We start from the raw sequence: 25,555 nt of genomic DNA on the forward strand, positions 1-25,555 counted from the left end.
ACATAGAAAATACATATCCCTTGTTACACAACTAACTTGAGAACAGCCATGCTACTCTTTTTTTTTTTCCAACCACGCGGTCAAGTATGGCAGTAGGAGCGAGGATCACTTGCCTGTGCCTCTGCAGACTGTGGTTTATAATAATTTGTAAAGCCAGGAACCCTCTAATTTAGAGGCTCACAATGGTGGTTGCGAGGAAGAGATGTGCTTAGCTGTTTAGGCCACTTCAGTTTCACTCCTGGACAATTCAGAACCGATCCCAGACAGATGAGCTGTTTATGTTTGATGTCTGGGCACTTCTTAGCATCTAATGGCTAACAGAACGCAGCCCTGGGCCCAGTGCTACTAAAACACATGGCATCTTGGGAAGAAGCTTAGTATTAAACTTTCTGCTCCAGTACTCACAGAGAAAGTATTTGAGAGACCAATTTTTTAAAGGAAGAAAGCTTGAACTTCAGACCCTCTCCAGAATTATGAAGACTACTGGAATATGTACCTTTTTTAAAAGAAGAGACAAAAAGGCCACATAAGGAATTCCTGGGGAGGGTGATTGTTTTACAGAAGTCTTCTTTCACTTGACTGTTCTGTATTTTGGTGATATGTTAATAAAACTTCTCAGTTTACATTGTTCTTTTTGTGCAAAGTATTATGCTTTGATTTTCACACAAGTTACATAACTGTGATTGAATTCCCAACACTTAAAAGTTAAAGTAACACCGAAGAGGTGACCAAGTTTATTTTATTTTTGCTTACTTTACACATAATTTCATGATCTCTTTGTAGAAGCATAACTAATTTGTTCATTCAAATGCTTCCAAACCCATTACAGTATTTGAAAATACAAGCCAGTTCCCAGGGGCAGGTTCTGCTGGTGACAGAAAGAATACTTAGAATGTAAAGTGCATAAAGTATAGTGCAAAAGGGAATGCCACACACAAGCTGGACTCTTCTGCTGAGAAGGTTTCCATTTTCTCCCTCTATAAAAGGAATGTGTGTGTTTGAGGGAAAGAAGGGAACAGAGGCAAGTAACAAACATGGTATTTTATTAATGGAAGAAGTGCATCACCTTCTCAGTCCTCAGACTAGCCTGTCCTAACAGCTAGACAACAAAAGCAGCTTTTGTTAGTCTTAATGAGATAAGCTTCAGAATCTGGGGGCAAGAAAATACGGAAGCTAAAAGTGGTCATCCTTAGTTACTTATGGGCACCACATATAATGAGCCAGGCATTTACCAAAGTGTGTGTCTATAACAGCATTTAAAGCCAAGGGAGTGATGACAACTGCAACTTTCCATTGTATGAAGGGCTGGGGGCTTACACCATGACGACGATCTGTTAAAGGAAAAAACAGAAGTTGCCCAAAACAACACACATGCAGAGTAAAAAAATCACGAAAAATTGCCTGTACTGGAGTGAAGTGAAACACAATGGACAGACTGTATATCTGTTAGTTTGTCCTCATGTTAATAGCACTCTAGCTTCATTTACAATTCAGGTAACCAGTTACGCTTTTTTTTTTACTAGTGATCAGAAAGAGCATTTGAATCAAGTTTGGAGGACAGCTGCTGGATACCATCAGTTACTTAAATTTAAAGCCAAGCCTATTCTAAACCAGCCCCATTGCACTCTTGACTTACACCACTCTCACAACAAATTTAGGAACACAGAAGAAGGGCAGCAGGCAAAAACAGACTATTACTTTGACAGACAGCCTCTGTTCCACACTTCACTGTATTCACTATTTTATTTGCATTCTCTCTCTATCTTCCCTCACATGGTAACAGGTACACAATTATTGGCCTGAATTGCTCATGCAGAGTGCCACACTACATCTGCTATTAAGTGAAAATAATAGGATAGCATGGCTTTCACTGAGAGTTTCTGCTAGCAGCAACCTCTAGGGCAGTGGTTCCTAACCATTTTGGCACCAGGGACTGGTTTTGCGGAAGACAATTTTTCCATGGACCGGTGTGTGTGTGTGTGTGTGTGTATGGAGGGGTGCTGGGGTTTTTGTCTTTTCCATCAGTGCCAAATAAGATCTTGTTAATTTTGCCAACAGCAGCACAACAGAGAGGAAACTTCTGTACCATCACAGCTGCCCATTGCTTCCCAACATGTACTTCAGAAACCATACACTGTATTCATGTTTAGAACAACCAATAACAGTAAATAACAGTAATATCAGTTTCTGAACATAAAAGGGATGAAAGGAGACATGTTTTGTTCATGGGTTTCCTGCAACAACTTTATATTTAAACAAAAAGATGGGCTCCAAATTAAAGCTTATCTGGTGTGGTTTTCAGGTTAATAAAATAAATGGCTTGAGATAAAGAAATGCCTTTATAGTAACAAAAGGGTCTCTCTCACTGCTAATAATTCAGTCTTGCCTTTTCATGCTTAACACAGCCAGAACACTCTGAGGTAGAGGTAGTTGGTTGTCACTAGGACACAATTGGCACTTTTTAGAAATCAGTCCCTTCCCTATCACCTGAAACATCTGAGCAGCTCCTCTCTGCCTTGTTGTTACCCGCTTTAACATTTACCATTAAGCTGTTCTCATCAGTGTGATGTCAAGCCTTCCTTTTACAGATTAAACAAAATCTCCACTCATCTGATAGTCACTTCTTGGTGCTCTGAGCAAGCCAGCTTTTTGGCTTAGCTTGATGTACTGAAAGCCACTGGGTACAAATGGCCTGCACCACATCTTCCCCACTGTCCTCAGCCAACTGCCGAACATGCTGAACCAACTGCACAGCTCTAGGGTTCTCAAGCTTAACGGCAACCAGATAAGCAGAACGCAGCTTGTGGCATCTCAGATATGCTTGGATCTGAAACACAGTAAGACAAGAGATTTGCTGGTTTCTGTGGCTAAGCAGAGAGGAGTTTTAAAAAACCCTCACAACTGAAGCAGATAGTGACATGCTCAAAGATACACAACAAACATAGCTGCATTGTTGGCCATGCTGACTTGGGAAACCACTAAAAATTGTTAGACAAATTATAAAACAAATCCTTGATTGGTCTGGAAACAAACTGATCACATTGTAGCGCTTGGTCAGAAGCTCTTTCAAGGTAATTTTTCTTATGGATGTGTCGACACTTGGCAGAGGTGAACTTTCTGAAACTCACTAGCAAACCAATGATCAAGGTGGACTTTCCACAATCACCACAATTTTCTAGCCAGTGAGGACTGCTAAACTCCCCCCCACCCTGTGACAAGTAGGATAATGCTGTGCATTCCCTCTGTAAAAAACAAATATTACAGTTTGTGGCTTTTTCTTTTTGGTGAACAGCCTTGTACAAAGGACATTTACTAGAATTCACAATACACAACGGCTTATTTTTACTAACAGAAAAAAGAATCCAATTTTGGAATAATGTGGAGCTCAGAGCACACAAAAGGAAAATTGATCTTCACAGCTGCTCGCAGCCTCTGCAAAACAAGCATATAAACCCAAAATACAAATTCGATAATTGTCTCACAGAATCTGCTGGAGACCTCCAGACTTTGGCAGGACCCCTGTTCATTCCTGGGAGAGCAAGTTCATCTACTGCAATTGCTTTGAGTAAGAGCCAAAACTACCATAACTATCTGTGTTTTTATCTGCTTTTTTTTAGCAGGACCACACCACTGCATGTCCCATGGCTGCTACAACCTAAGTGGCTCCAATAAACAAACTGGGATCACAGGGTAATGAACTATACTGAGTGAAAAAAGACAAACCTCACCATACACAAACCAATTTTCTATTTTTTAAATTATATATAAATAATGTGTTGCAAAAAATATTCAGTTGTGTCTGTTTATCAATTAAACCTTCCATGCAAGTCTAACTAAGGGTACAAATAACTAATACACATCTTCCACATTTTACAGAACACTAGACCTTTAAATAAATGTTGGACAAGAGGAGCATCTGAATTATGATGATGTATCCAAGATTTATGTTCTAATATTCTCACAATAGGTCCAATTGAGTCCTGCCTGTGCAATTTCCTTTATTTTGGGTGAGAACAGCATGTAATGGTGTTCCACATTTAAGATGCTAAAATAGTCTACACTGATTCCAAAGGTGAGTTTGCATAAAAATAGCTCATTCCAAGATTTTATGCTTTTGTACTAGATTTATAATGGTTTTTATAACATTAAGTAGTTTTATAAATTGTATTGTAGACCTTGACAAGTGCTATTTAATATGCACTGGGAGAAAATAAGATCATGGTGGGGCAGCTCTTCAGAAGCCAGCAAGTTGCCAGATCTACAGCACATCAGTTCAAACAGATCCAATTCCCTTGATAAAGGACTGAAATGGACTATATAACTTAAATTCTGTCAGGAGATATATACTGAAGCATGTTTGTATTCTGTAAGCTGATGTCATATCGATGTGTGGAAATTGGTGGAAAAGCATCAGTACTTAATAATATTATTATTATTAACATTTGATGAATCGCCCTATCCCGGCAATTCTTACTTAAAGGGCTAGTGTTCTGTAAAATGTGGAAGATGTATATTAGTTGCTTCTACCATAACAGGTCACTATCTCCAGTAATGCTACACTCACCTTGTTTTCATCACTGTCCATATCCTGGATCAGATTGTCCAGCTCCTGGATCCCATAAAGGAAAACAGAGTTGAAAACTTACACTTTGAAAATTTGCACATTCAGCTTCCACTACCAGGAATCAAAATCTATCTACATTTTTTTTCAAAGTCTTGCCTCAAAAACTGCTTGTGACAATCTCTGGATCTGTAAGGTTCTAAGATTAGGGCTGCTCTTCTTGAAGATGGATTGTGAGATCCATCAGAACCAGTTAAGGTTCCACCCTTAACTGGAGAAGCCTACAATATGAACTTGATGGCCATCTATGATGGACAGGTCAAAGTCTTGCCCATTTCCTGAAATCCCCTTTAAATGTTTGGAATGGTCACTGAGCCTGTATCAGCCAATCAAGGCTCTTGGAACTTTGACACCATCATTTCCTTATTCACAAAGTAGCGGAATCAGGGGTCTTATCTATCACAGGTGATAGGAAAAGAGGCCATTTCATCTTGGGAAGAGCTGATGTTTATGGAGATGAACTGATGCTCACAGAGACAAGTAAGGCTGGGTAAACCTCATCACTCCTGGATTTATATGTTTTTGCATCCTGTGGGGGAAATAATGAATTCCTGTGATGTGAATACCACCTGACTATTAGCTACTGCATTTGAGCAGGCCCCTGCAATCAGAAATTTCAGAACTCAGACTGGCCAAAACTTTCTACGCACTTGTGTAGGGAAGGGGGAAGGAAACTGGAAAAGAGCTGTTCTCCCTTTGTTTCTCCTTTACTCTCACACCATGAGTGTTTTGGCAGGAAACTCTGGAGATACACCCATTTCATAGAATTATAGAGTTGGAAGGGACCTCCAGGGCCATCTAGTCCAGCCCCCTGCACAATGCAGGAAATTCAAAAACACCTCCCCCATACTCCCAGAGATCCCTGCTCAATTCCCAGAAGATGGTAAACAAAATCCCTAGCTAAACTGGCCTGGAGAAAATTGCTTTCTGACCAGCCCTAATTGGGGGAAGAGGGCAAATGTCAGGAAACTAGTTTTCCAAATTAGGTTTGAAATCTGTTTTAATTTTCTTTCGTAGAACTTGCACTCTAATCTCTGTAACCTGTATAAAGAGATGTTGACTGCAGAAGAAAGAGTTTATATTGTTTAAACGAAAGTGACTGCCTTGATTCCTAACATGAGCCTTACCCTGCCCACCTTACCAAGCAGGTCTGTTGGATGGTCCTCCTGGCATCATATTGGTGAGGGGTGAATTCCAGGAGGTGGTGGGAACTACTGAAGGGAAAGCTCCTCTCCCCCCCACCCCCGCTCCTAAGTGAATCAGAAAGCAGTGGGGGAACCTAGGTCAGTTTCCTTCAAACAAAACACATTCCATTCACCCCCCCCCCTTGCCTCAGGGTGGAGAAGCACCTTGCTCACCTGCTTGTTGGCTTGTTGCACAAGCAGGTAGAGAGAGTGACCCAAGAGACATGAGGAGAAAATATGTTCCCATCTCAGCTCTCAAGTTTACCACAAAGCTGACACAAAGTACTAATTCATAATAATCTAGGCGTCTCCTTTTGCAGGGCACAGAAAATACTGTTCTGGGACTATAAAAATATCAGTACTAAAAATCAGAACAATTACTGTAGTTGTTTACTGCTTTCTGAATGCATAATGCTGATTACTGGGGAGGAAAGCAAGTGCAATTGAGCCTCACAAAAAGCAGAATTACCTCAGAAGGGAAAGCTTCGAAGTCATCCAGACAGTTAAGGATGACATTATCCCCATCATTTTTAGCAGCAGCCCCTGATTCCTTAATGCATTTTAGGAGCTGCCTGATTTCACTGTACTTCTGCCGCTTCAACAATTGTCGGGCAACTTTATTGTATACAGCAGCAGCTTCCAACTGAAAGTCCTGGAGTGAGAGAATTGATATTCTGTTAAGATCCAGAAATACCTTCCTACAACATTAGCTGAGTACTGCTGAGACAGAGGCAATGTTCCCTTTAAGCTGCAGTCTTGTGAGCAAAAATTCTACTTTGTGAGCTACTGGTATTAAAGCTGTGAGCTACTGGCATTAAAGTTGTGAGCTACTGCAAAAATTATTGTGCTCTGGGGTCAATTTTCTTGAGCTAAGACAAAAATGTGTGAGCTGGAGGCTAAAAATCTGTGAGCTAGCTCACACTAACGCAGCTTAGAGGGAACACTGGACAGAGGTACCCTGAGAGTTGAATTCTAGAGCATATATCAGAAGACAGAAGAGAGGGTGCTTTTCATCAATTGCTCCTTCAAAAGAACTTTTAAGGGGTCACATACCCTAGGAGCAGCGTTTCATTGGCATTTTTGAGGGTCAGTGGGAGGGCAAAGGCAAAGAAGTCATGCCCCTTGGGTAGAACCCCATTCCATCTGCAGAAAGGATCCAGCTTAGAATAAGGATTGGTGAAGATATGACCACTGTGGAGTGTAGTCCTATAAAATTAACCTTCCATATAGAAAGACAACACTACAGTAAAGGACACCGTAACACCAATCATTGCCTATTAACAATGTTTGGCTACTGGAATCTTACAGAACTCTTCTTCCAGAGACCACTGCTTTATATCTAGAATTCCATTCTTCTTCCCCCTTTAAGATTACATGCATTGTATGACTAGTCCTTATCCAGTCAAAATCAGCATATAACCTGACAGAACAGAGGGGTTTTTTTCTCTGTAAACTTCAGCTAAAGCAACCAAAAGAGGGAGGAAATGGTTCATTAACACATAGGCTTGATTTAGATGTCACATAAAATCTTAGTGTGGGTGATCCTCTGAATGTGGACCATTCCAGTAAGTATGCTTAGACAGGATACATCAAACTAGGATCTGAAGCCACAGCTTGAAATTGGTTGATTGATCACAGAACAAAGTATGGACTCAAATTTTGTTCTGCTGCTTCCAACCATCATGGCTACCCACCTGGAATCTATTGTGATTAACACAGTTAATCTTAATTTTATTTACTTTATTTATACCTTAACATTTTTCCCCAATGGGAACTGAAAGTAGCCTATACCAGGGGTGGCCAACGGTAGCTCTCCAGATGTTTTTGCTACAACTCCCATCAGCCCCAGCCAGCATGGCCAATGGCTGGGGCTGATGGGAGTTGTAGGCAAAAAACATCTTGGCCACTCCTGGCCTATACTGTTATCTTCTCCTCCACTTTATCATCACAATAACCCCGTGAGGTAGGTTGGGCTGAGTATGTGCAACTCACCCAAGATCACCCAGGAAGCTTTCATGGCAGAGTGAGGATTCAAACCTGGGTCTCCCAGATGCTTATTCAAAACTAAGTATGGGTTTGCATGATAAGTTGGCTTAATTCTGGTTTGTTTCCTGGCACCATCCTCACCACAATGCAAGTCTCCAGGGGAGTGTATGTATGTGTAAAGGCAATGAAACCAGTGCAAAGGCAGTGAAACAAAACAAAACAAAAGCTGCTCTGGGATAAATGCTCTTGAACAGAAATTTTGGTAGAGGGAATTTCACTGCTTCTCTTTGGCAGCTCCCTTCATTTTGGGCAAACAACCATTTATGATAAGCAACTATCTCATCATTCCAAACCACTAGATATCAACAAAGCTGACCGAGGAATCAGAAATTAATGTCTTAAACAAAATTACTGTAAAATGGGCCACACTGATTTTTTTTTTAACGAGTTAATTTCTTGACTTTGAAATCACTCTGAGCAACAGGAAATTAGCAACATCAATAAAATACAGACAGCTGTCCCTGGCAAGAACTCAGCATCAATTAGCTTTCCTTATCAGTTTAGTGGTGTTTTCAAAAGCAAAGCATTTATATATAAACACAAAATTTGTATATATATCTAGAATCTTCCTAGGTTTAATATACCTGCAGGACTCTGAATGCAATTCCAAAGCCTTCTTCAATGTTTTTGCCTTCCAACATGACCTGGGAATTAATTCAGAATACACAGAGAAGAGAAAGATCTGAGTAACATGCAGGCAGTTCACAAATGGTACATTCAGATGCTCAACATAAACAGTTTTGTTTTCTCTAAAGAAAACTTCAGGCTTGAGGGCAAACTAATCACTCTGGTGACAGGATGTATTAGTAAGTCCTGGATGCCCACCTTCTTTGCAAGACACATCCAGTTCTCCAACTGCTATGAGTTACAGCCTGCACAATAATCCTTTACACTGCACTAAACTGCTTCCACATTAACAAGCCTCCAGATGGGTTCCCCTTATATTATGCATGCGTGTCTGTTGCAAGGAGCAGAAGATATTCACAGCACTGGTTGGTTTGTTCTTTAAAGTTGATACAATGGCTTGGATTCAACTAAGATTTCTATGGGCACAAGGAGGAAAAATGAATTTCTCTTCCTCTGATCACTCCACACTCTGCCCCCCCCCCCAAAAGCTGTTCTTAGAGTCCTCCATCCCCCAGAAGAAGCATTTGGTCTTGTCAGAATCCTGCATGAAATGCTGAGCAGGTATGTAAATTTAAATGATGGTGCTGTCAGGTTGCAACCCTAGCTTTCTGGGAGGAAGCAATAACAAATGGAATCCTCCTAATGGAAACACAAAAGTCGGCAATAGTGCAAATAACTAACATCAGGCAAGATCCACAGATCCTCTGAAGACTGGCACCAGTTTACTAGTATCACCCTTAAAAAGTTGTTGGTGGCATTTTATCTGCAAAGTATGTAGAAACTAAATGACCTGAGATCATATTTTATTAAACTACATTAAGAGCTGCAAATGATAAAGAGTAATTCTGGTAGTTCAGGTTTTTGTTTAACTTTTTCATTCTCTGGAACTAGCACTGAGAGCTCCCTAATCCCTCCCTATGGCTTCTTTCCCCCCTCCTTCCGACACAATAAATAGTATACTTGTAAAAGGAGATTAACTGTAATAATTTTTCACAAGTCCTCATAGCTTCACTGCAAAATACACACAATAGCAGCATTCTATTTTGATGCCTAAAGTGCCAGGATTTTAGGTAACATTCAGTACCTTGCAAGCAACTTCCATTTTCATATGATTGTTTCCAAAAAGTGTGGGCACAGCTATCTCAGATGCAGGCAAACCGCTCAGCTTTTCACACTGATGGAGGAACTTTGTTACTTCCATTTGAAGTTCAACTGTACTGAGATGCCTAAATTTAGGAACAAATTATTTCATTAACCACCACAAAACCATATTTTAACATAAAAACCTGAGCAAAATTATTTGTCTATGTAAAAGGTTTCTGAAGGAATGCAATTATAATAAAAACTAGTAGCTGAGGTTATATGAAAATTAAGAACTGAACTCATGTCCTTTTTCTAGATATAAAGATTGTTTATCACTTAATGGACAGAAGCAGCCCATAAGGCACACATTATTATAGCTCAAACATACACTGTTTTGTAAGGCAGAGTCTAATACATATTTCTAAGGATAACCAGAGAAGAACCATCTTGTTAAAATGTCAAATGTATGCATTTTGAAAAGAAATCCAGAATTCTGTAGCCACAAAACCCTTAAAATAGTTAAGCTAAATTCATTCCACTGATTGTCTATTGAGATTAATAGTAGAGGTCCTAAAGTAAATCCACCTCTCATTTATTTATCATGATACTGTAAAGAATTAGTGCAACCAATAAAAAGTTGAATTTGACATCACTGTCAAACAAGGTTTTGCTGTTACCTTGACACATCAGGCGCAGACATTTTTTTACGAAAAGTGCACTGGACTTTTTTTCTTCCTGAAGTCCGTGAAACTTCCTGTAGGTAAACTTTGAGGTGGTCCTTGACTTTCAGTAGCCATTTCTGCCTGGCTCCCAGTTCCGTATAAGATTTTGCCTTGTGAGTGAAAAATCGAATAGAGGTCATGGCAGCACGGACTTGATCCTGGAAGGCAGATTATTTGAAGATGTGCATAAACGTTAAAACTATGATGTCAAATGTAATAGTGTTTAAAACCCCATTCAAGGCTGGTTGAAAGACAGGAAATCCTTCAGTGTGTAATTTGAGTATACAAAAGATTCTGCACAGACAAAATGATCTGAGGTGTTTGCTTACATTTTACAATGCATCTCCCTTAATTTACAAATGCAACAATAATAAAAATAATTCCCCCAGCTACCTGTACAGTAAAAAATTCCCCTACGTATAAACATTTCCCGTCATTCCAGACCAGCAGCTAAAGCTCACTCTTAGTGATGATTCAGGATCAAGAGAGGTATGGAGCTTGCCTTCCCTCCTTTAGATTTAAAAGGGTTTGCTCCAGATGAAAGGAATACTTCCAAGTCTATGTGCAATGCCAAGGCAAACCAGGGGTTCTTTTAAAGCAGAAATACTTCTACTTTGCCATCTTTTCCAAAGAACAGATCCTCACCCACTTTTCTGTCACTTTGCATTTTCTAGAGACTTCCTCTCCCCTCCAAGTAAACAGAAGCAGATTAGAACTGAACCTTCTCCAACCTCTACCTGCCACTAAACTAAACTAAGAGTGGGGAGCTGCCACTATAGGCCAGATTTCTTATAGGTTAGTGATCCTGAATGTGGTGTCTGCAGACATCTATACTCTAATAGCAATCAGCCAAATTTGAGGACACTTAAATCCAGTGACTGGAATGCGTAAGATGGATCGTTCTAAAAACCTGAAAAATGCCCCAGGTTTGCAGAAAAATCTGAAATCTAAAAAACACCCACATGGGAGGCTTTTGTTTTACTGTTCTTGTTTAATTTTAATGTATTGTTTTAACTCTGAATTGTAGATTTTTATTGTTATTACTGTACTTTGTGATCTGCCCTGAGCCCATTTACGGGAAAGGGTGGAATATAAGCCTACTAACCAAATAAATTCAAAAGCCTGAAAATGATAAAAGGAGCATCAGTAGCTTTAGCAACAGATTCCTTCAGTGATGGTTGCTAGGCAACCACAATATTTCAGACTAAATTCTGTGGCTGCAGTCACACACACTACATAATGCACTTTCAATCCACTTCCAATGCACTTTCCAACTGGATTTTGCCTGTTCACAGTACAATCCAGTTGGAAAATGCAATGAAAGTGGATTGAAAGTGCATTATTTAGTGTGTGTGATTGCAGCTTGTGAGTAAAAAGGGATGGGGAGAGGTCAGACTCGTAGGTTCCAGTCCTAACTAGGGTTGTCAGCTCTGGGTTGGGAAATTCTGGAGAGCTTGTGGTGGAGACTAAGGAGGGCTGGGTTTGGGGAGGGGAGAGGCTTCAGCCAAATATAATGCTGTAGAGACCATGTTCCAAAGCAGTCATTTTCTCCAGGAGGTAAATATCTCTGTTGTCTGGAGCTCAGTTGTAATTCTGGGAGATCTCTAGGTCCCATCTGGAAGCTGGCAACCCTAGGCCAGGCTGGAAGCAACCTCTGGGTTACCAGATACCACTCGATTTGTATGACTCAATCAGACCTTGATGTTTGCTGCTGTCAGTAGCAATCACCCTATGAAAGCCAGTGTGGTGTAGCAGTTAGAGCTTCAGAGTAGCATCTAGGAGACCCAGATTTGAATACTCATCTTGCTGTAGAAGCTCACTAGGTGATTTTGGACCAGTCGCACACTTTCATCCTAACCTACCTCACAGGGTTGTTGTGTGGATAAAAAGGAGAGTAGATGAGAATAATGAAAGCTACTTTGGGGAAAGGTGGGATAAAAATGAAGCAAATAAATGATGTGAAGGAAGATAAAAGGTAGGTTGGTGAATGGTTAAGGAGGAGAGAATGAGGCAGGTAAAGGGGAGAGAGTATGGGGGGAAAGGACATAGTGTGGGGAAGGAGATATAGGAGAAACTGAGGTGCTACCCCAGAAGTCATATGGGCCTGGCCCAGTGGCCAGCACCACAAAACTAGGTCACATCTTTCCTAGGTAGAGGCTGCTGGAACAGGGGAAGCTCAAGACAGAAGGACAAATAAAGGTAGGCTGGCTATTGGGAGGAAAGGACATAGGGGTGTCTACTCCAGGTTTGGAAATTCCTGGAGATTTGGGGGCTGATTCCTGGAGAAAGTGGGGTTTGAGGAGGGGAGGAACCTCAAAAGGGTATAAATGCCATATTCATCCACCTAAACAGCCATTTACTCCAGGGGAACTAAAGTTGCAAACCTCTGAGAGGATTGGAGATCACATGGAATTACAACTGATCTCCAAATGATAGATCAGTCCCCTTGGAGAAAATGGCTGCTTTGGAGGGTGGATTCTATGGCATTATACCCTGAGATTGCTTCCCTCCCCAAATGTTATCTTTCCAAGGCTCCACACCCAGAGATTTCCTAACCTGGAGCTGACAGCCCTAAGGGAAACTGATCTCTGTAGCTGAAGAAGAAAAGATTAAATTTATACCCAAAGGAGTCTCAGAGCAGTTTACAATCTCCTTTCTGTTCCCCTCCCTACAACAGACACCTGTAAGATAGGTGCGGCTGAGAGAGCTGACAAAAACTGTTCTTGAGGAGAACACCTCTGCAAGAACTTGTGACTGACTCAAGGTCACATCAGCAGCTGCAAGTGGAGGAGTGGGGAACCAAACCTGGTTCTCCCAGATAAGAGTCTGTTCATTTAACCACTACACCAAACTGGCTCTCACACCAGTTGGGAGATCTACTGTGATTCCATGATATCTTCAGGCTGCACCAGGAGGTTAGGGTCCTTAAAAGGAAAGCAGGAAGGCAGAAAAGGGGAGAAGCTGTGAGGGCTTTCAGGAAAGGGAATGAGGGAACAGTGGAGGAGGAGAAAATTAGATGCCTCCCTCAAGTCCTTGCTGGTTCCCCCTTGTGTTTTCTGGTATCCACTTGCTTCTTGAGCCTTGGGGATAAAATTCAGACAATTCTGAGCAAAACATGAAAATAGCTCCCTATCAGCTGGTTGGCTAACAAAGTTCAGAGCTTTTCTTAGGAAGGAATGTCAAGAGTTGTGCATCCCCAAATACAGCTATTTTCTTGTGTCTCTGGAATTAAAAACTTTTCCCTGTGGTTACACAAGGAGCAAATCCTTCCCTTCCTTCGAAAACTAAAACCAAAGAGCATCTCTTTCCAAAGCAGAATGCCAACCTTGGCTTCCACCTCATCTGTGCTGCAGGTTCTTCCAAAGAAACCAGGAGGCATTTTACATCTGCAAAAGGAAGAGTGCCCATTCTGAGACAGCTGCCTGTATCATAAAATGATTCTTGACCTAGAATCTCCCAATATCTTGTGACTTGCCACACCATCTCTCACAATTCCTACAAAAAAGTACCTGAAGGCTTGTGAAGGTTCGAGAGCACTGTTATAAAGCCCCCCTGCACTTCTGGACATCAGGTGGCCCACATTAGTTTTGAATTTAGCAAGGGAGAGGCTAACTTGAAACTGATTTAAATTATGATTTATATTACTGGAAGGGTAGGACAGTAAAAATCCTTTATATTCATCAAAGACTCTAATCCAACCCATTATTTTTAGCTAATACCTATTTCCAAGCTATCTGGGAGCCTTTTTTTAAGAAAACACACAATAAAAGTTTCAGAAAATTCTGTCAAACAAATAAGAATACTACATTGTATTTATATTCATTTGAAAACAAAGAGTTTTTTGGGGAAACTAACTTTGCCTGGAACCAAATTCAAAACTCCATGAACTACTGTAATTAAGTATAATGTTCAATATTATAACAAAACAAGCATATCAGCTCCAGACTTGGACCTTCATAAACTGCTGCAATTCATATAGAATATGGAAATAGTTCTTCTTCTGCAAGTGCTTGCAAGCTGCAATGAGGTAAATGCCCCAGCTGTCTAGGCCTGGATCAATAGTTTCCAGCAAATTCTCCAGCATGTGAAGTTTTCCACTTTTATAGCTTGGGACAAAGATCCCTTCAATGAACACTTCCTGTGGACTCTCCTAGAACAGTAGAGAGGGGAAAAAACATTTAGAAAGTTGCATACTACATATAGCTATACAGTGCTGCTAGCATCTGGGGAACGCCTACAGATGGCAAAAACAAAAACTCACCCCCAATGTAATGCAAGGGGTTATGCAGTCAAAGGTCAGCAACTGGACTAGTCCTTAGAGATACTCCTCAAGCAGTCTGCTGACCATATATGCCCCAGAGATCATTGGGATCGGCTACACAACACCTCCTGACCACCTCTGGCCCAAAGGACAACTGACTTGCCTTCACCAGGACCAGGGCCTTTTCAGCACTGGCCCCTGCCTGGTGGAATCAGCTCCCTATGGAGATCCGGGCCCTACCTGAGCTACTGCCATTTTGTAGGGCCTGCAAGACAGAGCTATCCCGGGCTTTTGGCCGAGGCAGCAGGCAGCCTATTCCAGCTATTATTCCATCAGTTGGCCTCCCTTGTAGTGACATGTCTTACAACAGTTCTATCCTGCTATTACTACCATCATTTAATCTGGGCCTATAATTGCTTATCCTATATGATGTGCCCTTCCCACCTGTGGTGCATTGTATTTATTGTTTCTTGTTTAATTTTAATCTATTGTTTTAACTCTGAATTGTAGGTTTTTACTGTTATTATACTGTATGTTGTGATCCACCCTGAGCCTTTTTATGGGAAAGGGCGGAATATAAGCCTACTAAATAATTTTTTTAAAAAAATACATGCTGCCAGACAGCAGGCATAACAAGCTGCATGACTCACCTTGTTTAACAAGTGTAGCAGTGCTTCCCGCATGCAGCCATGCCTCATATAAAAGCTAATGATTGCTAGATTGGTGCCATAGTTGTGTAAATAAAAAAGGCACTCTTGATAGTAGCTGTTATGCTGGATCTTCCCCTCAGGTATCATTTCCAGACACAGACTTCGTGTCCGCAGCACTGTTTCCAGTTCCCTCAATGTGGCAAAGTAGTCATCATCCTGCTTTATTAAGGCAGACAAGAAAAGGCAGATAACAAAAGAATGCTATCTAAAAATGAGGGAGACAGACTATCCTTCACAGCCCAATTTCTAGTATATGGGCAACATCTACCATCAAATAAGACCCCAGGTTCTCAAATGTAGAGCAAATGAACACAGGCAAGGAAAGTGCTATGTTGCAAAATTTCAAGTCTATACTATATCAATGCAGATAACATGACATTATCACTATCATGTTAAATCAATCATGGTGACAGTGTTATTTACAAGTAGCAAGTTACAACCAGTATCTAGACATTGTTGGGTATTTACAGGAGCTCTGTGGGTGAATGTACAGCAAGCACTGCAGCAGGTTCTTCAATAGAGAAATTGGAATTTTTACAGCTGGTTTGAATAGCCACCCTTTTTGTGTGTCAGGATTCAACAGGACCTTGTTTAAACATTACATGCCTGAGTACATTCAAACTGGTGTTTTGCTCCATATCAAAGTCATATTTATTCCGATTTCTTTCATCTCTTTACTTCTCCATTACATTACACAGCCGAAGACATAAAGCAAATAGTTCTCACTGAGGATTTGAGGTGACAAACGCCAAAGTGAGACTTTTGACACTGCTCGGGATGATAACAATGTTGTCCTATGTCTACTGAGTTTGAAAACTCTGGACATTCAAGTTTTCGTAAGAGAGGGCAATGATTTTCCATCAGTTTTCCACTCCCACTGCAGACCCTTCCCCTTTATGCTATTCTTAAAGGTCTGCTGATTTTAGGGGCTCAGTGGGAGTGGAGAATCAGTAGAAATTGCCACCCCCCACTTTTTTTAAAAAAAAATGAAAGGTACTTAAAGTTTGGCTGTATACAGGCCATCTTTGTATGGCTTTAACAACTGATTCAGTATCTAACATTTTAAAGACGTTACAACTTGTCATATCATACACCTGCCTTGAATTCTTCCTAAGCTTTCCTTGAGTGGAAGGGCTCCCCACTGCACTGATCTCACCTCCAACATGCCTCCCCCCATGAAATCCTGTCCCCAGAGGAGTTAAGAGATCCTCCAGGATAGTGTCAACAGTAAAGCTCTGTCTGCATTGGGAGGGGGAACACTGACAATCCTTTACCTTACATGTAGGATTGAAGCTATTAGTTTAATCAGGTTGAATCACCAACCAATCCAGCCCCATTAAAATCCATAAGAGTTTTGCCAAAGATTGTACCAACACAACTGGCCTGCAGGGCAGGATGACCTCAGTGCCAAGATTTCTGTAAAGATGCTCCATGTTAACTATTTGCAGAGCATCTACATTTGGAGGAAACTGTTAAAACAGATTTCCCACGTATGCCTCCCTGAGCTTTTTTGGGGAAAAGAAGAAAACTAAGGTGTTTCTAGTTTAATAAAATTTATATTATAATTTTTTTAAAGAGAAAAAAGAAATCTAAATGTGATTCTAAAAAAAACAAATACACTTAAGAGGAGACTCAAGTAACTTCTACTAACCATATTTAAACACACAGAGGAATTATTGACGCTGTGAAAAGGTGGCTATCTATAGCTTCTGATCATTCAGTTAGGCTAATGTTTTTCCAGTCTGGATTCACAACAGGTGCAGAAGGACAGTATTGTAGATGCATGGACTGCTTTTCCATGTGGTCAGGACCACAGTTCAGAGGCCTCAGTGCAAGAGACCACCAGGGTTGATGGAGGGAAGTTTGAATTTCTTACCACAGAGAGAATAGGCTTCACTGTGGACTCCAGGTACTGGATGACATCTTGGACCAGTCTTGTGCTCAGATTTAGCTGATTCAAATCTCGTGGCGGCTTTAGGCATCTGCTGAATTTCTCTCTGGCAGCGGTTAGATTGCCTGCTTTAAGACAAGCCATGCCCCATGCATGCCATGCGCCAGCAGGATCTAGTCCAGTCTTTGTAGAAACCTAAAAACCATGGTACAGTACTGAAAACAGATACCAAATATCTTCCCTTTAGTCTTATAGGGCTGCCTTCTTTTTCTGAAGGATGAATATGTAGATGTACAACAGTATTTTGGAAGTATTTCCTGCAACAATATATACTGAAAGTTTGTACTTCATATTTTAGAGAAAACTAATTCTTCATACATCATGCTAGCACTGCTGTACTGGTGGCCAGATCTTTCTTCAGATTGACAAAAAAGACATTCTAACCCTCACACTCCCAAAATTTTCAAATCAGACTTGTAAGGCTTTTGATAAGTTTCACATAATATTCTTGTTGACAAATTGGTAAAATGAGGTTGGAATACTGTTATTGTTAGGTGGATCTGTAACTGGTTGACAGATCACACTTAAAGAGTGCTTGTGAAAGGTTACTCATACTTCTGGAGAAGAGTGACAAGTGGAGTGCCTCAAGGATCTGTCCTGGGGCCTGTTTTGTTCAACATCTTTTTAAATGATTTGGATGAAGGAATAGAGGGAATGCTTATTAAATTTGCAGATGATACTAAATTGGGAGGGGTTGCAAATACAGTAGAAGACAGAGACAGGATACAGGATGATCTTGACAGGCTGGAAAACAAATAAAATGAATTTTAACAAGGATAAATGTAAACTTCTGCATTTAGGAAAGAAGAATCCAATGCATAATTATAGGATGGGGGAGACTTGTCTTGGCAGTAGTATGTGCAAAAGGGATCTAGGGGTCTTACTGGACCATACACTGAACTTGAGTCAGCAGTGTGATGAGAGTGATGTGGTATCTTAAAAGGCCAATGCGATTTTGGGCTGCATCACTTTACTCTGCTCTGGTTAGACCTCACCTAGAGCACTATGTTCAGTTTTGGGCACCACAATTTAAAAAAGATATAGACAAGCTGGAACATGTCCAAAGGAGGGCAATGAAGATGGTAAGAGGTCTGGAGACCAACTCCTATGAGGAAAGTCTGAAGGAGATGGGTATGTTTAGCCTGGAGAGGAGATGACTGAGAGGTGATATCATCACCATCTTCAAGTACTTGAAGGACTGCCATATAGAAGGTGGTGCAGAATTGTTTTCTGATCCCCCAGAAGGTCAGACCAGAACCAATAGGTTGAAGTTCAATCAGCTTCCTTGCAAGGTGGTGGGCTCTCCTTCCTTGGAGATTTTTAAACAGAGGCTAGATGACAGCAATACTGATTCTGTGAATTACACAGATCATGAGAAGGAGGGCAAGAAGAGTTGCATCAATGCTTAAGTTCTCATGGCCCTTTCTTTACACGCCCAGGAAAATGCTGATTAATACTTTGAGGTCAGTCAGCCAATTTGGCAAGGGATCATGGAGGTTTTTACCAATTTGGTATAGTGGTTAAGCGCATGGACGCTCATCTGTGAGAACCAGGTTTAATTCCCCACTCCTCCACTTGCAACTCCTGGAATGGCCTGGGGTCAGCCATAGCTCTCATAGGAGTTGTCCTTGAAAGAGCTCTCTCAGCCCCACCTCACAGGGTGTCTGTTGTGGGGAGAGGGAAGGTAAAGGAGATTGTGACCACTCAGACTCTGAAATTCAGAGTATAGGAAAGGAAAGGTCCCCTGTGCAAGCACCAGTCATTTCCAACTCTAGTGTGACGTTGCTTTCACAATGTTTTCATGGCAGACTTTTTACGGGATGATTTGCCATTGCCTTCCCCAGTCATCTATGCTTTCCCCCCAGCAAGCAGGGTACTCATTTTACTGACCTCAGAAGAATGGAAGGCTGAGTCAACCTCAAGCCAGCTACCTGAAAACCCAGCTTCCACCAGAGATCGAACTCAGGTCGTGAGCAGAGCTTAGGACTGCAGTACTGCAGCTTTAACACTCTGCACCACGGGGCTCTTCACAGATTATAGAGTGGGATATAAATCCAATATCTTCTCCTTCCAATATCTTTTTCTGGAAATGGAGCAAGGGTCACTGGGGATGTTTGTATGTGGGGGAGAGGCATTTGTGAAGTTACTGCATTGTGCAAGGGTTTGGACTAGATGACCCTGTAGATCCAACTTTATGATTCTGTTTCCTCATGATGGGGAAAAGGGAACAATTGCAGACTAGCTAGGAAAAACTTTTTCAGGGGAAAAAGGGAGAATAGTTTCCTTTAATCAAAATTTCAGGACATTTACATGTTTCTTCCCTGAGAACAAGCACTATTTCTCTAAAATTCACACAGTATATGCCATAATTATTTTGGGTGTCAGACAGTTAATGGACCACTAAAGTAGGGAAACAGACAAAGAGTGATCAACATAGTCCTTCCACAATTCAATGGGTTTTCTATAGGACTGCCAATCCATTATAGATAGATCACTGATTAAAAGTTAAGTTTGATCTAACATTGCTATATTATCTGATCCAATGCATATTGAAAAGACACAATATACTTTACAATATACAACTTACAAACAACTATTCACTTTTGGTAGGCCACCCTTTCATTCCCCATTCCAACTCAAAAAGAATTGGTATTTCAGTCATAATCCACCAGTTACAGTTAGCTCCTACTGATGATTGGCTGCAACATTAATTGATTAATACCCCATTAATTGCACTATACCTAAGCACTTGCTTTCAAGGTTGTGTAAGTCACAGGGTGGGTGACACAATCCACTTAAAACATGACAGTCTACATCAGGGGTGGCCAGACTGTGGCTTGGGAGTCACATGTGGCTCTATCATACACATTGTGTGGCTCTTGGAAGCCTGCACCGCCCCATCAGCTGGCTTACAAAAGGCATCTGTCTCTTTATATCACTTCTTAAAGGCAAGCCAGCAGATAGCTTGGAGAATGCATTTAAAGTTGCTTTCTTTCCCCCTCCCCATCTTCTTTCTTCCCTCCTTCCTATCTTGTGGCTCCCAAACATCTGACATTTATTCTATGTGGCTTTTATGTTAAGCAAGTTTGGCCACTCCTGGTCTACAAAGTGAGAATATCCAAAATAATAATATTTGAAGTTACCCACAGGTGTGAACCAGTTTTCCATAGTCACAGCTCTCCATATGAATTTACCTCTACAGCGAGTTGATAGTATTCTGCTTCCAAAAGTTGATTCCGTAGCCTTGTAACTGCTGCAGGCTGCAGAATCTGATCCAGAGATGGTATGTGACGATATGCAGCAGTCACCAAAATAGTCAACACATCCACTTTGCTGATGTAACTGTTGAGGGCATTCAAACAAGGTAGATGAAAATGTTACTGTGCAAATTCAGCATAGCTCCTATGTAAATGTTGTTCAGTCCCTGATACAACATTCCTCACCCTCCAGCAGAGAAGACACAGGTATCCAGAATTTGCTCTAGTAGAACCAGCTGTCCATAAAGCAGCATTTATTGTACAAAACTAAGTCAAATATCTGAAACTTCAAAATTTGTGATGACCAAGGCTATGTATTCATAGTCCTACTATTCAAAAGGATTTATTTGCAAGCATGCATATGTTTTCTACTACAGAACTGAAGCCAAAGCTCATTTGCAGATGCAGGGGCAAAAGGAAAGCTGGGAGGCAGCAAGAGGAAAATAATGGAATACCAACACGATGCTGGAGTTAATTAAAGTCATAACTTTATTAACAACAGCTACTGGAGCAGCATTGGTAAGGCATGATAGATCCATGCAGGGGATTCACCTGTCATGCAAAGGCAACACTCCCAGACCACCTGCTGGGAGAAACCACATGAGATGGCAGACCTTGGGATTCCACATGGTTGCAAACCACTGTATGGTTCCCCTGTCTTCTAGGAGTGAAGATGGACAACAGCCCGAGCTGGGCATGCCCCCAAATAACTCCACCCCCAATAGCCCTTAAGAGGGTCCTGAAAGTGGGGGGACATGAGCACACAGGCACTGCCTCCTCACCCCATGTATCTGGCCTCCTGCCCAAACCATATACCACAAAGTTATGATGGAAACATACAAGCCAGGGGTGGCCAAACTGTGGCTCAGGAACCACATGTGGCTCTTTCACACATATTGTGTGACTCTCAAAGCCCCCACTGCCCCATTGGCCAGATTGGAGAAGGCATTTAAAGTTAAAGCTGCTTTCTTTCCACCTCCACCTCCCCCATCTATTTTCCTTCCTCTCAAACATCTGTTCTTGTCTTGTGGCTCTCAAACTTCTGACATTTACTTTATGTGGCTCTTACATTAAGCAAGTTTGGCCACCCCTGATACAAGCCATCCAACCAACAAAAACACCCCTCAAGTCCCACAAATTAAGGAAGGGTCGGGAAGTAAAGACAACTGAGTGCATGATCCATGGTGGGACTCAGGCAAACCAAAGAGGGACGCTTCTCCTTCTGGTCCACCTGAGCAGTCCCACCCCAAGCTCCCAGCACTGTCCATGATTGGAACTGGAGCCATTACTGCACAAGCCAGCCCAGAAGGGCCAGCATGTTGGACAATGAGGAAAAGAGGAGAGGCACCTCCAGCTCCCCATGCCCCACTCCCTGCCCCATGCCGCAAAATGCTCCCTGGACAAGTCCAGGAGCCTTGCTTTTCACCAGCAGAAGGAACAAAGTTCCATTCCAAAAGTAGAGCTCTGCGCCCCAAGTACTTTGGATCCAGCCCTAACATTCTACTTCTATAGATACATTCACGGTTAGTTTTGTGGGATAATAGCATTTGAAAAGCTATAAACTAGAGTTTATCTTCAGAGAAAGAAATCTATATTCTTATCAGTTTTTTTAAAAACAAAGCAAGCAAACAAATCAATGCCAATTTTACCTATCGCAAAGAGCTAAAGCTTGGCTCCTTCCAGCTTTTACAAACATCATTTTGGCACTGAACAGCAGCTGCTTCATGATATCCGTGAGGAGCCCAGCATCCACTTCAGGGTTTGTTAGACCTCGGGACAGTTTACAACAATGCTCAATCAGCTGGTGACCACAAGCTATGACATCTGAGTGCAGATTGAAAATGGCAATGCACAACGAAGCACTGGGAGCCTGAATATCAGAAGAGAAAAAGAGAGATAGATAACAGCAGGTAAGCTAATCAAAGGCTAGGAGAGGGTAACCCTACCTCAGTTAGAAACAAGCACAAACAGATAAAAATATACTATTTACTAAACATTCCAGGAAATACAAATGGAGATTTAATTTCCCTCCTTTAAATTCTGGGAAGCTTGGATCCCATGGACCCTATGTTTGGGTCTGCTGCACTAGAGAGAAAGTTGGAGGCATAAATGAAATAAAATAAGTTTAAAATATGGCAAATTAGCCAGTGCAAAAAGAGGGGTTTTTTCCCACCATTTAACTCCAACAGCAAACCTCTGTTTTATTTCCCATGATGCACTTAACAGGTCTATTAACCCTCATGGACATGATTTGAGAGGTCACAGCAGACCATAGAGTAAAAGGACAGGTGTCAAAAAGTTCACTTTTGAGCATGTTGCTCTGTTTGTGATAAAATGAATCTGATAGGGCTAAAACTAGTACTTTAAGTAGTTCTTGAGCTGCAGTCCTAAGTACACTAAACTTGAGAGTTCCATTGAACTCAGTGGCCTTATTCCTGAAGCAGCATGTTTAGGACTGTACTCTAGAAAGCATCTCTCCCTCTCACCCCAGAATCCTCCACTGGTTAACTCCTGTCCTGTTTTCTCTTTCTTCCTAGTGCTTCCATTCTTCTTTCCTATGTCCTTTTCACCTCCTTGTCCTACCTTTCTGTAAAATAATGCATTACACATGCTGAGAATATTTACTTACCTGTTCATAATAAAACTCACTACGTACAATTTCATTCTCTTCTTCGCTCAAAGAAAGAAGCCATTCTAGCTCTGTTATCTTTGGTACTTGCATCACTGCAGAGTAATCTGAGTGTTCAGAGGTCTCTGTTCCATGACAGAAAGTGTAACAATTTATGAAAAGAATGTTTCATAAAAGCTTTTAGGACTTTTTGCAGAAGATATAAGGAAACAAATACTTCTAGAAGCAGAGATGAGGCATTAAAATGTTTGAATTGTTGCAATCAGATCTTTTATGAAAGCCTCACATAGCCATTTAAACATTTCTATTGGCAAGTGTGTGTGTGGGGAGGGGGACGGGACTAGAAATGCTAAGTTACCCTGGCCAGAATTCTTCATAGCTGTGCTGCCGTACAGAAAAACTTCGTTATTGAATAATGGGATTGCTCTGTAACCATAGAATCAGAGTTGGAAAGGACCTCTAGGGTCATCTAGTCCAACCCCATTCATTGAGTGTTTTCTGTGCAGGCACACATTGGGACTGTTTCTAAGCAGGCCTGCCAAGGAAAAGAATATTCCCAAGCTAAAGTGTCCTCTAGAGGGCATTCGTCCTTCTCACCATTGTGAGACATCCTTTTCCTGCCCAAAGGATGGTCACATGGTCCAAGGATGGGGCCACTCCCTCCCACAGTTCCACCTGAGCTGCCATGAGTATGAGAAGAAAAAATATTCTCTGTGAACCCACAACAGGGCAGGCAAGGGGGGGATTTGTACCTGCATGGAAAACACTTGATGAACAACAGTTACAGGTAAAAGCAATCCTGTTTTCATCTTTTGTCTTCTGTGCAATCCTCCAATTGGGATGTTTTCAAGCTACTTAGGAGATAGGGAGAGGTTCTCAACTGAATAAGTCACTTGAACAGAGAATGTAGTATAGCCTTGCCAACCTCCACTTCACATCTTGCCTGCTGGTCCAGAGCATAGCGTTTTGTGAACATCTCCAAAGACAACCAAGTAGCTGATTGGCAGATCTCCAGCAGCAGGACACCTTGCAGCATAATGGCTGAAAATGCCTGTGTTTGGTAGAGTGGGCTCAAACACATAGAGGATGGTAACCCTGCCTGTCTGTAACATGTCTGAATTCCTGAAACAAAACACCTGGCCAGTGTTTGATATGTCACTGGTCTGCCCTTGTTACATTTTGTATATGAAATAAGCAGACTAACACGCTTCCAGAATAGTTTGATTTTTTTAAGGTAAAGAAGTAGAGCTCTCCTAATATCTAGTGTGTGAAGTGCTCCTTCAGGGTCTGATGATGGTGTAGGAAAGAAAACAGGTAACACAATGCCCTGTAACATATGGAATGTAGAAACTACCTTGGGCAAAAATTCCCAACTGGGTTTAAGGACTACTTGTTCAGCAAAAAGCTTCAAAAATGGTGGGTTGATGTACAATGCAGCTAGCTCTCTGACTTGCTGGACTGAGGTTACAGACACCAAAAAATAAACCTTGATAGAAAGAAGGCTTAAAGGGCAGGTAGCCAGTGGTTCAAAAGGTTCCAACATTAATTGTGAAACAAGGCCCATAGCTATGGGGGGCCTCACCCCTGACCTTCTCAAGGCTGGCCCCCCAACTCTGCTGGCCCTGCCTCTCTCCCCTCCTACTCAGTTGAACAGGACAGGAGAGCGAGAGGTGGCAGCGGTCTCCACACTTGTCACAGCTGGCTGGCTGAAAGAAGAAGGAAGTCGTGGCTTGCCACACCTTCCTCTCTCTCCCCTCCTGCTCGGCCAAGCAGGATGAAAGAGCGAGAAGTGGCAGATCTTCACCAATGTTCCCTCTAAGCTGCAGAGTCTTGTGAGCAAAAATTCTACTTTGTGAGCTACTGGCATTAAAGTTGTGAGCTACTGCATAAATTAGTGTGCTCTGGGGTCATCCTTCCTGAGCTAAGACAAAAATGTGTGAGCTGGAGGCTACAAATCTGTGAGCCAGCTCACACTAACTCAGCTTAGAGGGAACACTGGTCTTCACTTCTCAAGGGCATAGCCAGGATTTTTTTTTTTTAGATTGGAGGGCTTAGATTGGAGTGCCCCCCAAATTTTTAAAATGCCCCCTGACCTAAAAAATCCTGGCTACACCCCTGTGTGAAAGGGACCATTGCGGTACCAAAGCAGGATATAGAGGATACATATTCAACTATCCCTTCAAAAACTGTTTAGACAGATGATGTGAGAAGACAGTTTGGTCTCTGACAAGGGAGTAGAAGGCTGATATGGCAGCTAAGTGCCCTTTGACCAACGAGTATGCTAAACCTTGGGTCTTAAGGGTGAGCAAGTACTACAGCACCATTAAAATAGGGCAGGAGATATGAAAATGGCCTTCAGAATGTGCCCATACCTGAAAATGCCTCCGTTTATAAGACCTTGTGGTGGAAGCCATATGTGAATTGAGCAAAACCTACTTAATGTGTTTGGGGTAAGATCATCTTC

General features: G+C 41.6%; 1 protein-coding gene across 1 annotated transcript in view; it reads right to left on the bottom strand.

The window, feature by feature from the left end:
* Window positions 1-2,031: 2,031 nt before the first annotated feature.
* The window catches only part of LOC132588907 (zinc finger FYVE domain-containing protein 26-like), a 79,547-nt gene continuing 56,023 nt past the window's right edge, over window positions 2,032-25,555 (bottom strand). Inside the window, exons 30-41 of the mRNA XM_060261367.1 lie at window positions 23,092-23,216; window positions 22,112-22,332; window positions 20,400-20,547; window positions 17,131-17,340; window positions 15,195-15,413; window positions 14,236-14,433; window positions 10,239-10,441; window positions 9,563-9,704; window positions 8,436-8,495; window positions 6,275-6,457; window positions 4,565-4,609; window positions 2,032-2,827 (exon numbers count right to left, since the gene is read on the bottom strand). Coding sequence (XP_060117350.1) covers window positions 2,618-2,827; window positions 4,565-4,609; window positions 6,275-6,457; window positions 8,436-8,495; window positions 9,563-9,704; window positions 10,239-10,441; window positions 14,236-14,433; window positions 15,195-15,413; window positions 17,131-17,340; window positions 20,400-20,547; window positions 22,112-22,332; window positions 23,092-23,216 — 1,964 coding nt within the window. The 3' untranslated portion in view covers window positions 2,032-2,617. The remainder of the gene's footprint in view (window positions 2,828-4,564; window positions 4,610-6,274; window positions 6,458-8,435; window positions 8,496-9,562; window positions 9,705-10,238; window positions 10,442-14,235; window positions 14,434-15,194; window positions 15,414-17,130; window positions 17,341-20,399; window positions 20,548-22,111; window positions 22,333-23,091; window positions 23,217-25,555) is intronic.

Source organism: Heteronotia binoei, chromosome 21, assembly GCF_032191835.1.
Source record: "Heteronotia binoei isolate CCM8104 ecotype False Entrance Well chromosome 21, APGP_CSIRO_Hbin_v1, whole genome shotgun sequence".
Taxonomy (NCBI): Eukaryota; Metazoa; Chordata; class Lepidosauria; order Squamata; family Gekkonidae; genus Heteronotia; species Heteronotia binoei.